At 55.9% G+C, this 12,680-nt stretch overlaps 1 protein-coding gene across 1 annotated transcript in view; it reads right to left on the reverse strand.

The window, feature by feature from the left end:
* Positions 1 to 4,637, reverse strand: part of EPAS1 (endothelial PAS domain protein 1) — an 80,657-nt gene extending 76,020 nt beyond the window's left edge. The window contains exon 1 of the mRNA XM_008254453.4: positions 4,020 to 4,637. Within this exon, the coding sequence (XP_008252675.1) occupies positions 4,020 to 4,045 (26 nt within the window). The 5' untranslated portion in view covers positions 4,046 to 4,637. The remainder of the gene's footprint in view (positions 1 to 4,019) is intronic.
* Positions 4,638 to 12,680: the final 8,043 nt, after the last annotated feature.

A 12,680-nucleotide genomic window follows, 5' to 3' on the forward strand; every position in this document is an offset into this window, starting at 1 on the left:
ACAACACATGTGTCCTGAATACCTCCTCCTAATCCGGACGAAAAGTGATAACACAGCATATGTGTATTGAAGGTGTTACATATACAATAGCCAATTTGGGGGCACTTCTGCCTATGGCATTGAAGTTCACAAAAGGGAATACTGGCAAATCCTCCATGTTGTCCTGACTTGTAATCTCCAAACACTGACCACCCTCGTTGGGTCTTTCCTCAAAGCCCATCTTTATGCTGGAGGTCAGCACCTACTCTGCCTGTGTGTGATTCCAGGGACACAATGAGCCAAGTCTCTGTGCACCCTACCCCCTGCCCAATACTCTCAAATGGCTGTGTATTTACTACCTAAAGTACTGGCTTCTTATCTTTCATTTCAAAGTATTTGATCCCTACCTAACAGTCCCGAGTCAGCTGCCGGCTACTTGCACTTTCAACTAAGCTGCCCCGTGTGGCCTCCTTCCTCCCAGACTAAGCAACTCCCAGGCAAGGGCCTTCTCCCTCACTTCTCAGTCTTCTCTGCAGCCCATCACCCAGGTAGGAGTAGGTGTCCCACCCACAGCTGTCATCTTATTGATGGATATCGTGGAGTGACTATCAGAGCTGGTTTTCATCACGAAAACAGGCAGCAAGAGATGGGAGGGAGGAGGACTGGGAGTAAAGGGTATTGGGGCCCTCAGGGCAAACATCACTAACTTTACAGTATCGGTAAAAGCCAGACCTGCTATGCACACCCCACGATGACGGGCACTAACGTGAAAGGGAAGATTTATTAGGCTGAGAGGGAAAGGGAAACTACCAAGATGGCGTAAGATGCAACTGGAGAAAACCGTGGAAAAGCACACACCCCTGGAGGGAGCTCCTGAGGAGCTTAACCTGACTTGTGAGACAACGGACAGCAGTACACATTTTCAAATACACAGGGCCAAAATCCTGGAACGCTAACAAGCAGCTATTGTTACTTGTATTAGTTCCTTCTATTTCTGAACCCTTCACATAATAAATTCCTAGAAAGTTGCGCAGCACCCTAGAGGGAGAGATTCACATTCGAGTAAATAAAACTTAATTTCATGATTTTCATCCCAAGAGCAAATGTCAACTCGCCTAGCACAAGAACCAATCTAGAAGGTGCACAGAGTTCTCCATTTCCCACAGCCATCTGCCCAGGCAAGGGTCCTCGCACTGGCTTTGTATAGTGAGGTCTAGCCAAACACAAGCAGGTTTTTTTCTAACTGCAATAAAGGGAGGACATGTCTGAATTCATTCTTCCCAAAGTTCACAGCCACAGGAACTGTACCAACTCTGCTTCCCTTGTTCTGCAAGGAGCAAACAGAAGCACTCCTGCTTTTGTAACGAGGAGCACGGCTCCTCCGGACGAGATGCATGGGGTGCACGGGCACTCTAACCACTTGGAAATCATCTTCCCTGTCTCAAAGCATTTCAAGACAGGGACCACCTTCGTGAACCGTAGGGAAACACCTACCTAATAGACAGGACTGACCCAGCGTTCTGATCCTTACCACAAGTAAGTTTCCCTGTGAGCAGAGAAATCACTTCACTTCTCTACGTTTCAGTTTCCTTATCCAGACAGGGCAAGCTTTGAGGAGATGGTTTCCACGATCCCTGACGAAGAAATTCTAACGTCCCCATCCGCAACACAGAAAAGACCTAAAGCCACCTGACCTGCTCTCGGCAAAGGTTTAAGAGATGGAACGGAGATGCCTGAATCCGTCACTTATATCAATTGTGCATCACCTTGCATTTCTGGGAAAGACAACAGAAATACAGCAGATGCAGAGCAAGTATTTATTAAAAGAAAAACTGTCCGGCAATATTTTTCCTTTCAGAGTAGGATAAAAGATGGAATCTGACTTTTCTGGAGCAGAGGAATAACCAAGTCCAGTGTGTGTGTGGGGGGGGGGCAGTTGAAAAACTTCTGGTACAGATGCCTCTGATTCGCCTTCCACCCGTGCGCAGCGCGGAGCAAAAGGTGCCTGTATCTGGCGCTGGCTTGGCGACCGGACTCTGATCCGGGATTATCCAAGGATCTCAGCCCCTTGGCGTCACAAGGCTCCTGGGAGGCAGCCCTTTTCAGCCCAGCGGGAAATGGACCACTCCTTCCATGGATGGTAAGGGGCGCGCGGCCGGTCCCGCCACGCTGAGACTCTGAAGCCCAGGCAGGGCACACAGGGCAGCCCCCAGGCAGCCTGAAGCCCTCGAAACAGCCTCCACGGCTTTCGCAGTTGGCCCCGCAGTGGTTCTTAAAGCGGCCACCCTCGTCAGAGCTGTGCAGTGGGATTATGCAACTTGGCCCCGGCTCCCATTCTGGCTCCCTTCACCCCTCGGCCGGTGCTAACAGAGGTGGCACTGTAACCCGGCATGTCGCAAGCATACCCCACTTCCGAGTTTCACGCGACTGTTAATATTCACAATAGCACTGGAGCTGGCGCTAAGGAGCGCGTAGACGCGGACACTCCACGCATCCGTCCCACCAGCGACTACCGGGCCACAGCCATCAGGCCGCCCCTCGGCGACGGCGCCGGTCCACATCGCAGCTGTGAAACGCACAAGTCCCCTGCCCACTCCGCAGCCCCGCGCGCTAGCAGAGGGGCTGCCCAGAGCTTTGGGTTTCAGTGTCCCGCAGTCATCACTGGCACTTTCCTCAGGTTCACCAAACGCATCGGGAGCTCGCCCAGGTTTTGTCGCGCTAAAAAGACGCACGGCTCCAGGGACGCCCCCCGAGGGTCCCAGGACCGTGCTGCTACCGTTTCCGGGGACGCTGGAGGGGGCTGTGGCCGGGAAGGGGGTGCGGGGCTCTACTGCCTCTTTCTAGCGACCCGCGAGCGAAGGGCCGGGCGCCCCGCCAGGACGGGTGCGATTTGCTCGCTTTTATCTAGTCCTTATCATGCCCCGAGGTGGGAGCCGCCGCTTTCGACCCGAGGATACAGGGCTTCTGGCTCGCGTCCCGCATCGGAAGTCGGCACCACAGCAAATAGACGCGGGCACGGAGTCCTGCGGGTCAGCCCTCCCCTACCCACACCGCCTCGCTGGCGCCTCGTCGCGGGTCCCCGGCGGCTCGGGCCGGCCGGTCGCCGCCTCGAGCGCGCGGGTCTGAAAGCCGCAGTTCCCAGGGACAGAGATGGGGAGAACGGAGCAAGGCGGCGAGGCGTCCGCCTTCGCTGGTGCTGAGGCCGTACCCGGGACTGAGCGGCCGCTCCTGCCCTCGCACGCCGAGGCTCGGCCGGGAGTGGCCGGGAGGGGGCAGGAGGGCCGAGAGAGTCGGCCGAAGTCGCCTCTCACCCAGTGCCGAGAGGCTCGCGAGGGCAGGAGAGCAGATGGTGGCTGTCCTTTCCTGTCCTCTTGGGAGACGGACATCGGACTTGCCCTGGGCGCCCCATGTCGTCATCTCCTCCCCGCACACGGAGACACCTGTCCCCGAAGGGCAGTACAGCCCACTACCCACTTTCCGGCGGGGTAAAGGTGTGGGGACGGAGAAGGGGTTCTCCAAAGCTTTGGCGAGGGTTGGCGGCGGGGAGGGGGGGGGTCTCCTGGCGAGCGGGGCCCTGCTCCTTGGCCAGGGGCGCAGTCCAGGGGCTGCGCTCTGCCTCCCGCCCCTTGGGGCACAGCAGGGGCATGGGAACGCATTTGGAAGGACCCAAGGGTTCAGAGAAAAGCGTGGATGCTGCCCCCGCACGTGAGACCAGATAAAGTGGAGGGCATCCCCCCAGGGCCATTTCAACTTGCTAGTCGAGGCAGGGTGGCATACAGGAACCTGAGATTTGGAAGACACCGCGGGAAGCGCCTCGCTACTCCGCGGCCGGCCGTCGCCCTCGGCCTCCTAGCACTAGCGGCCCCGCGTCTCCGTGGGGCCACAGAACCCTCCGCTGCGCAAGCACAGCTCCACGTCCCTACTCGGCACACCTGCTCTTAAGACCAGCCACGCCGATCTTCCGCACTCCTCTGCCAAGCGCTCGCGCGGTCCGGCCACGGCTTCAGGCCAGCTCTCCCCTGGCGCTGACGCCAGCTTACCTTTTCTTCTCCTTGTCAGCTGTCATTGTCGCCACGGCCGCCGCAGACGCCGAGCGCCTGAGTTCTCCGGCCAGAGAAGGATGCAGCCGCTGCCTTCGCGCTGGTCCTCGTGGGCTTCCTGGGGCCCGGGACACAGTGAAAGATCCTAAGTGGTTGCAGGTGCCGAGCGCCGCGCGCAGTCAGGTGGAAACTTGCGGGCGGCCAGATAGGTGCGGGGCCAAGGGGTGGAGAGAGGTGACGGGGAGGAACCTGCACGCGGAGGCGGGGTCGGGAAAGGGGTGGGAAGAGGTTGTCAGCCGCGAGAAGGGATCCCAGGTTCCCTCTTCCCTAGAGCAGGAGTCGCTTTTCTGGGTTTTCCTAAAAGAAGTTGCCCAAGCGACTGGCGTTGGCAGGAGTCCGGGCCGGGCTGGCGCGGCCGCTGAGATGACCATACAGTCTCAGGACACTGCCGAGGATTGTACGGCCGCCTCAGGAGAGTTGGGGCGGAGCGCGGCGAGCGCCGAGGCTGTGCAGCTGGCCGCTCCCCGAAGTGCGGTTCCAGCAGCTGCCGGCCCACTTTAAAACTCCAGCGGGCTGCCAGCACGGGGGCGGTGCGAGGGGCGCGGGCGCGGGGGCGGGGGCGGGCGCGCGCCGGCAGGCCCCGCCCCCGCCCGGCCCGCCCGCGCCCCGCCGCGCTGCGCGCCGCGCGCCGGGCAGCCCACTGCGCCCCGGCCAATGGGGAGGCGCGGCCGCCGCCTCTGCCCTGACCCCGGCCCGCCCCCTGCCCTCGCCCGCCCCGCCTCCTCTCTCCGCAGACCTGGGAGTTGTTTTTGAGATCGAGGCTGAGGGGAGGTCGATGTGGGATGGGACCCCCGCCGCCAGGGAGGCACAACTTGTGCGGAGCTAAACGGCAGCCCGGATCCGGCCCTCGGGAGCGCGGGGGAGAGCGGGAGTGCGCCACCGCGTCGAGGCCCTTCCGACCCCGCCGTGCCCTTGGGTGTAGGGCAGGACCGCGAGTGCAGAGTGTCCCGCGCCCGCCGGGCCTTGCACAACCCCTGCCCTCTGCTGCGCTCCCGCATCCCCGTCCCCGCAGCCTGGGGCAGTCATTCCGAGGACCCTGGCGGCCGCGTCCTGCCTGGCGAACGATGACTGTGCCGTGAAATTGGGCTCAGGGTGCGCCTACTCGTCCCTCCCCTCGGCCAACACCTGAGTACTTTGCAGGGTTGCACCGGGCTGTGTGATTATGGCGCTGGGCGGTGGAGGGCCCTGGAGCCGTGGGGCCTGCCGCCTCCCGCTCTCTGTACCCCCGAACCAACGCGCGGATCCTGGAGAGGTCAGCGTTGGAGAAGTCAGCCAGGCTGCCCAGTGTGGTCTTGGGGACAGATTTGGCTGCGTGTCCTCCAGTCGCTCGATTTCGGGCTTGGCCCCCGTGTCTCTGGGGTTCCATTGCAGTCTTAGGAGCGCAGAGGCTACAGGTGTTGAGAGCCGGGCGCTCCCAGGACTCCTGCATGTGGTTGGAGCTCGGGACTGCCCAGCGCGCTTCACAAGTAGCCTGCGCCCTGCGCCGGGCCCAGGTGCGCATCTGGGGTGCGCGCCTCTGCCCCGCGCTGAGCAGCTCTCCAGCTCTGCACCTGCGTTACGCAATTCGGCACCGGCCCCTCGGGAAGGGGCACGGGAAGCCCCTAGTTTCCGCATACCGGGGAAGGGCCCATGGGCTTTGTGGTTATGAGTTTTAAAAGGGCTGGTTCCGCCCTGGGACCCGAGATCATCGTGTAGGACCTGGCTTGAGCCTCTCGCCACGTTTGGTGTCGGAATAATCTGCATAAAGCGATGGGCAGGGGGAGGGTCTGTTTCGGCGCTGTGACAGGCATACCCGTCATTTTCCTCCTCGTGCGCAAGGAAGAGGAGCGAGAATACTTCGGAAGAGCCGTCCGAAGGCGTGGAAACCCGATGATTTCCCGTGGTTTAGAGTCGCTGAGCACTACTGCATCCAGACTTGGAAATCAGACATTTCCAAGTCGTCTTCTCTTGGGGGGCAGGGGGGCAGGGAAGGAGTGCCGTTTCTTCGGGCTGAGTGGGAGGGGGTTTCAGGACCAGGGTGAGTTCCTACCTGGTGACTGGAGCCCACCAGCCCTAGCGGCCACATTGATTTTATCTCCATGAGGAATCCTCATTGGTAGACATGGTCACACCTTAACTTCAGCTTACTTTCCTCACTTGGGACTGGGGGTGGAGGGGCAGGGATGTTGGAGCTTCCTGAAGTCCAGAGACGCGGCAGTCCGCGAGCCACACCTGTGACGGTGGACAGCGTGTCAGCAGGGATGAGGTCACAAGATTAGGTTTTTAGACGTAGGAAAAACAAGAAAGAGGGGAGGTGAAGGGTCACTCGGGCATGTCAGCCATACTCAGTCAACTCCTTCCCCGTGGCCTTTCTGTCTGTCTTCCTAATTGGGATTTTGCCCTGTGAGTGAAAGGTCCTCCCACTATCATCAACAATGGGCAGATTTTGTGGGAATTCCAGTGAATAAGTTTGAAGAGTCCAGGGTTTTGGCAGTGTCTGAGAGATTCACCAAAAGCTGTGTACAATTCCCAGAGGGACTGGGCCCAGTCTTGCTTAGAGGAGAGCTGGGCTGCCCCACAACCTCTTAAGATTTCTTCTGGGATTCAGCCAACAGCCTTTGCGGGAAGGAGTTGCCGTATAAGCCAGACACAGCCACTGGCTAGGGAGTCTCCTATTTTAATGTTTAGGGCCCATGGAGAACTCCAGGAGAAGAGCTTTGAAAGGGCTCAGGGGGGCTGGGCATGGGAGTGGGGGAGCTGGGTTCCAGATTTAGAAGGGACTCTCTGGAGACATTCATGTATTTTTGGCCACAGAGGGCAGCAGTGGGCACAGATAATCAAAGTTCCCAGGCTGCTTTAAAGAGAAACAAACTGGCCATCTCTCTTCCTCTTGGATCTCTCACCTGTCTCCCAGCTAGAGCTGGATTACTTGGGAAGGAAGGCTGGGACCCCAGGGGCAAGACAGGGCCTTGAGCTTCCTCTGTTTTTGTGTTTTGGTTTTTTTAATGGGATACCCCTTAGGGAGTTGGGATAGAGACAGGAAGTTAAATAACTTACAAACTTGGTAGACCTCAGACATCTGGGAGGCAGATGGAAGGTGGGCCTCAGTAGTCCAGCAAGAGTATCAGACCCCATGGTTGGAACAGGTGGGATTTAACAGAAGGGTTAACAGGATTTAACAGAAGAGACCCTGGAAAGGTAGTGTGTGTCACTAGGACTTTACAACATTCAATACGTGGTCACCTGGATGGGCTGAGACCGAGAGGCCCCATGGGTTCAGAACTCAAGGAGGCACTCTCAGGCCTGCGCAAGTGCGCTGCTTCCTCTCCTATACATGCGTAATCCCACGTGACACTCATCTGACTGAACTCTGGAGGTGGGGGCACAGAGAATGGGAGGCGGAAAACCTGGCAGAGGCCGGAGCTGCCCCGCTACTGAGCGAGCATTCCCTGAGTCAGCCCTGCCTCACACTTGCGTGTTACTTCATCCCAACAAACCACCCCTTCTGTGACTACCAAATCTCTCCCACTCCCTGTCACTGGACTCCAGGCCCAGAGAACCATGCCCCGTGCCTGCCTGCAGAGCTGACATATTACAGACATGTGCCACATCTCCTCTGAAACATGGTGGCTTTTGGCTCCACAAATCCAGAACTTGTCCTCTTTGGAAAAGAGTTGGGTGGGTTTTGTTCTTTTCTTTATTAATTGAGGAAAGGGTCAAACTTTTTTGTTCTATTGAATGTCTGAGTACTTACTGATTAGGAAGGATCCGGTCTAACAGCACCAGGGCATCTCCATTCTTCACAACTGGGTTCCCAGTGACTTACAGACTTGCTTCTTCCATTGCCGGGTCAGAGGAAGACATTTTGCCCATGGAAGTCTTGGGTGTTGATCGCTCTGTCATTCAGCTGATAGTGGGGGAGTCACTGGTCCATGGCCACCCTGCTGTGCTGTCTCAAGAGGAAATGGCAAGACACCAGATTGGTGGAAGAGAGCGCTATGGCTGCCTTCCCTCCAGGCACAGAGCTCAGCTGAGCACACGCTGCGTTCCCCAGATGATCAAGGTGCGCACTCACTTTTTAAGGATTTTGAATGCAATAAGCATCCTTTAATGTGGCCATGATCCTTTATATTCTCTAAATTTTAATTAATTAATCTGAGACACACCCATGCAGACACACACACACACACACACACACACACTCAGACAATGGGGGTGGGCAGACAGAGAACTTGTGTTGCATCCACTGGTTCCTGCAATTGCCTCCAATTGCTGGGACTGGGTAAGGTCAAAGCTGGGCACTGGGAGCTCAGTGCAGGTCTCCAATAGGGGAGGCAAGCACCCAGGTACTTAAGCCATCATCGACTGCTTCCCAGGATCTACACTGGCAGGAAGCTGGAATCAGGAGCTGGAGACAGGATTTGAACCCAGCTACTCTGGTATGGACATGGGTATGTTAACCACCATCTTAACTGCTAGGACCCCTGGCCCCTCCACCCTTTTATCTCGAAACTTTTTAAATTGGTAAATATATAAAACCATATTTTAAAAATATGAAATATGAGAGCAAAGTCATGTCATCTAAACAGTAGGTGTGGCAACAGTTTGGTGGTGGTGGGCGGGAGGGTGGAGAGAGTGAACAAGCAGAAACGTCTCGAGGCTGTGTCCATTGCCAGGGCCCAGAGAAGCCTGGCCTGGACTGTCCTGGCTGCCAGGCTGATGGGTGTGACCTCGGTAAAATAACACCCATGTGGGAGGAACGGCCAATAGGAAGGACATGCCAGCCCCACCTTGGAGAGAAAAAGGCCAAAGCTGCTCTGTCACTAAAAATAATGGCCCTGGGCCCCAGGCAACACTGCCTTGGAGCCTGGGTGACCGTAACTGGCAGAGTGGGGCTTAGTGAGAGCCTCCCCATCCCGTGGGGTGGCTTTGGTCTGTAACCAGGTGCTAACGCGGGACTCTTTCTACCTAGTGTTAACTGACATCCCCAAACAACAGGTGCCAACTACCCTCACTTCAGAACCTGATTTGCGTGCTTTCTCTAGCCACTGCCCAGCTCAAGGGAGTGCATGGATTGAGCCTAGAGAATGGACGTTGGATTTCAACATCAAGGACAACTCTTCCCGTACCGTGAAGGAAGGGAAGATTCCCCTGAGTCCCCTCTGGCAGCCCAGTGACTGGGGCTTACGGGCTCCCGCACAGAGAGCTCAAGGGACCCAGGAGAATGCCCGCTGCTGAGAGTGTGGCTGATGTGGCCGGTTCCAGCCAAGTGAAGCTGCATCTGGGAGCTCCTCCCTGTTGCCTGCATCGTTGTAGCAATAGATTGGCACGTGGCAGGTTGGATTCCCTGGAGCCCAACACTGAGGGGAAGATTGGTGTGTAGCAGGTTTGTTAGGGAGTGCACTTGGGTTAGCATTGGAGGGAGGAAAGGGGAGGGAACCAAGAATGGGCAGAGGCGGAAGTGAAGACTTTGAAGCAGCTTCATGCATCCAACCTCCAGGGAGATCTGAACCTTGCATGCGTCCCAAGGTAGAGTGAAAGATCTTTCTACATCGATCCATCTTTGGTGCTGGCTGACCTTGGGGGAGAGCTGTGACCTTGAGCAGCAGCCCCTGGGGAAGTATGGCCTTCACTCCTGAAGGGAGATCCGGACAGTGATGCCAGGGCCCAGTAGGGTGCATGGCATCCAGGCCCAGATGTGGACCCCACCAGAGTAATGCCCTGAGATTTTTATGGCCATCCTTTCTGTGAGAGTGTCTTCAAGGAAACCTGGGCAGGAGAAGGGGGGAGGGATGATTGTAAATGGGCAGCCCCTGGGGGCTGCAGTGGGTGGGAGGGGATCAGGAGAGGAGTGTGCAGGGAACCGAAGACCCCAAAGAGGGAAAGACTGCCATGGCCAGAGAAAATCAAAGAGAAATTGCACCCATGCTAGCATAATGAGAGAGAGAATTCCCTACCCCTCACTCCCTCTCCCTCCTTCCTGGGGGTGGGGGGCGGCTCAGGAAGCCAGCTGGGGATGGGGGTGGAGGTACTAAGTAGGGACTGGGTACTATCTGAGCCTCTGAAATGGCTGACAGGGCAGTTGGTGTAAAATGGGCCCTCAAATAATAGACAAAGAGGGAGGAAAATGTTTGCCCCTTTATGATCTCCCATGTCTGCGTAAGGATCTTTTACATCTGCTTGGTGCTGGGGACCGAGGCCAGGTCCTCCTGAGGTGTTGGTGGCAGAGGGCAGAGGTACGGTACAACTTCTCCAGCACATGTGGACACGCCCCCAAATGCACGTGCACATCCGTGTGCATGCATGTGTTGTGTGTCTCCCCAGGTGCCATGCCAAGGCAGAGACTCCCACGCAAACCTCACCACAGACGTCTGGTTTCTCTTGAATGCATACCTCTGTCTTTGCCCTTGGAATTAAACCAGGGATGCAATGCTGAGAATGTGTCTGTAAATGCTCAAGGTTTTAAACCCTGAGGGTTTTCTGTCACTCTCCTGGAGGGGTTGACCCTGTGGTGCACAAATCTTGGGGTTACACGGTGGGCTGTGCCCAGGGTGCTCAATGATGGACCCCAGGGGAAGGAAGATGAGCTGGAGACGCTGCAAAAACACGAGCCGATGGTCTTGGCCTGCCCTGGCTTCACTGTTAATTTTATATCACAGCAGATTAGCCCTTCCAGTTATTTCTATAGCGGGTTACATTGAAAAGGATCCTGGTTAGAAAGTAGTTGACAGGGGAGAGATGTCTTCTGGCCTGTGGTGACGCTCTAAGTTGATGGCTCCAAGGCAGAGCGTAGAGTTCATTGCACACAAGACTTTTTAGGGCAAAACTCCCATGCCCCAGTTTTTAAAGAATAATTAAGGCCATAATTACAAGAGTGCTAGAAAGACCCATAGAATTTTCAAGCTAACTTTACCTGTCCAGTGTAGATCGCTCTTTTGAAAAGGAGTAATGCAGTAGAGTTGACACGATGCAGCCTTCCAAATTCCCTCCTCAAAGGCCACTGCCCTTGAGAATCATCCCCTTTGATTGCATATATTTGAATCTTTAATTATTTCCTTCCAATGATTAATTTTCCTGTTTTTTTTTTTTAAATACTTATTTATTTTAAAAGCAGAGTTACAGAGAGAGAGACACACACACACAAGGAAAGAGATCTTCCATCTGCTGGCACACTCCCCCAAATGGCCACAACAGACAGGGCTGGACCGGGCCAAATCCAGGAGCCAGGAACCCAAACTCTTGGGCCATCCTGGTCCAGTGCCTCTCAGTTACATTGGCAAGAAGCTGGATCAAAAGTGTGAAGTAGCCAGGACTCATACCAGGCACTTCCCAGGGAATGTGGGCATCCCAAATGATGGCTTAACTGTGGAGCCACAACTCCCATGCGGAGGTGGGTCCTGAAGTGGGACCAGGAGTTTGCTCATCAAGGAGCAGACAGGAGCATCTGGGCCAAGGGTGGGCAGCCAGTCTTCTAACTCTCGATGCAAAGGGCAGGTCGCTCAGAGCCGCTGGAAGGCCCTTCGTGGACGTGCAGTCATCATCGTCCATCTTCATCGGTGGTTGCTGGCTCTGAACACCAGTGCTGGTTCCTGGCGGGGCATTTTGAGGATGACAGTAGCCCTTGCGCTGGATGTGGGTGGATGTGACTGTCATCATTCGGCCCTCACGTTCCAGCCTTCCTGTCCCAGGTCTGTTCCTAATAATTAAGTGACCATCAAGGCAGTGATGACACCAAAGCACAGTGGTCAGCATTTCTCAGCCAATTCAAGGAGCACCTGTGGAGCCCAGTGTGGCTGTCCTTGACCTGTGCAGGCTCCCCGGTCCCTCTTTCAAGTCCCTGAGAAGAAAGCGTCATCTTTCCAGTTCAGACCAGTCTTTGCAAATCCTTATTCTCTTTACACTGAAAGCATTGCTTCGTAGGCATTCGCATCAGAGCAGAATTCCAGTGAGTTATAGAATCTCCTAGATTCTAGGGAAAGCAAACTGAACTTGGAAGGGACACTTGTTGATACGTGTGGCCTTGCAAATATAGACAGGAGGCTGTGGTCCCAGCATCTTGGGGATGTTAAAGAGGGTCAAAGGCGAATCAAACTGTCTCCCATTGTCCAACTCGGGGTTCTTCGTAGGTGTCAGCAGCACAGGGGAAACCTCTGGAACTGGAGCTGGCGAGAAGGGACCTGGGCCTTGAAAGTTGCCACTAAGCTCACCCTAGGCGCCTATTTCTTCTCTTCCTCTTCTCCTCTCCACTACTTCCTTTCTCTTTTTCCTTTTCCCCAGGAGCTTCTGCAGAGCATGCTGGGTTTGATAGTTGGAGTTCCCTAGCTGTAGGGTGGCAAGTGAAGAGCTGTGCCCGCTGCTGCCTCCTGCAAGGGTCTTGTGGGATGCTTCTCTCTGCTGGCCTGGCCCACTGTCTGTGAGGTTTCTGGAGGAAAACCAAGCCAGCCAATCTTCTCCAAAGTAGTTTCAGGCCCCTTAAGTCATTCAGGCCTATAACAGAGCCAGTGAGGCTCTGGGGGTGAGCCAGGGGGCTGGGAATGCTGTGCAGTATGGCAGAAGAGGTTCCAGGGACAAATGGATCCCACTTCATTTTCTTCTGCCAAGTGGAAAGAACCCATATGGGCA

The sequence above is a fragment of the Oryctolagus cuniculus genome, chromosome 2, assembly GCF_964237555.1.
Source record: "Oryctolagus cuniculus chromosome 2, mOryCun1.1, whole genome shotgun sequence".
NCBI classification, from domain to species: domain Eukaryota; kingdom Metazoa; phylum Chordata; class Mammalia; order Lagomorpha; family Leporidae; genus Oryctolagus; species Oryctolagus cuniculus.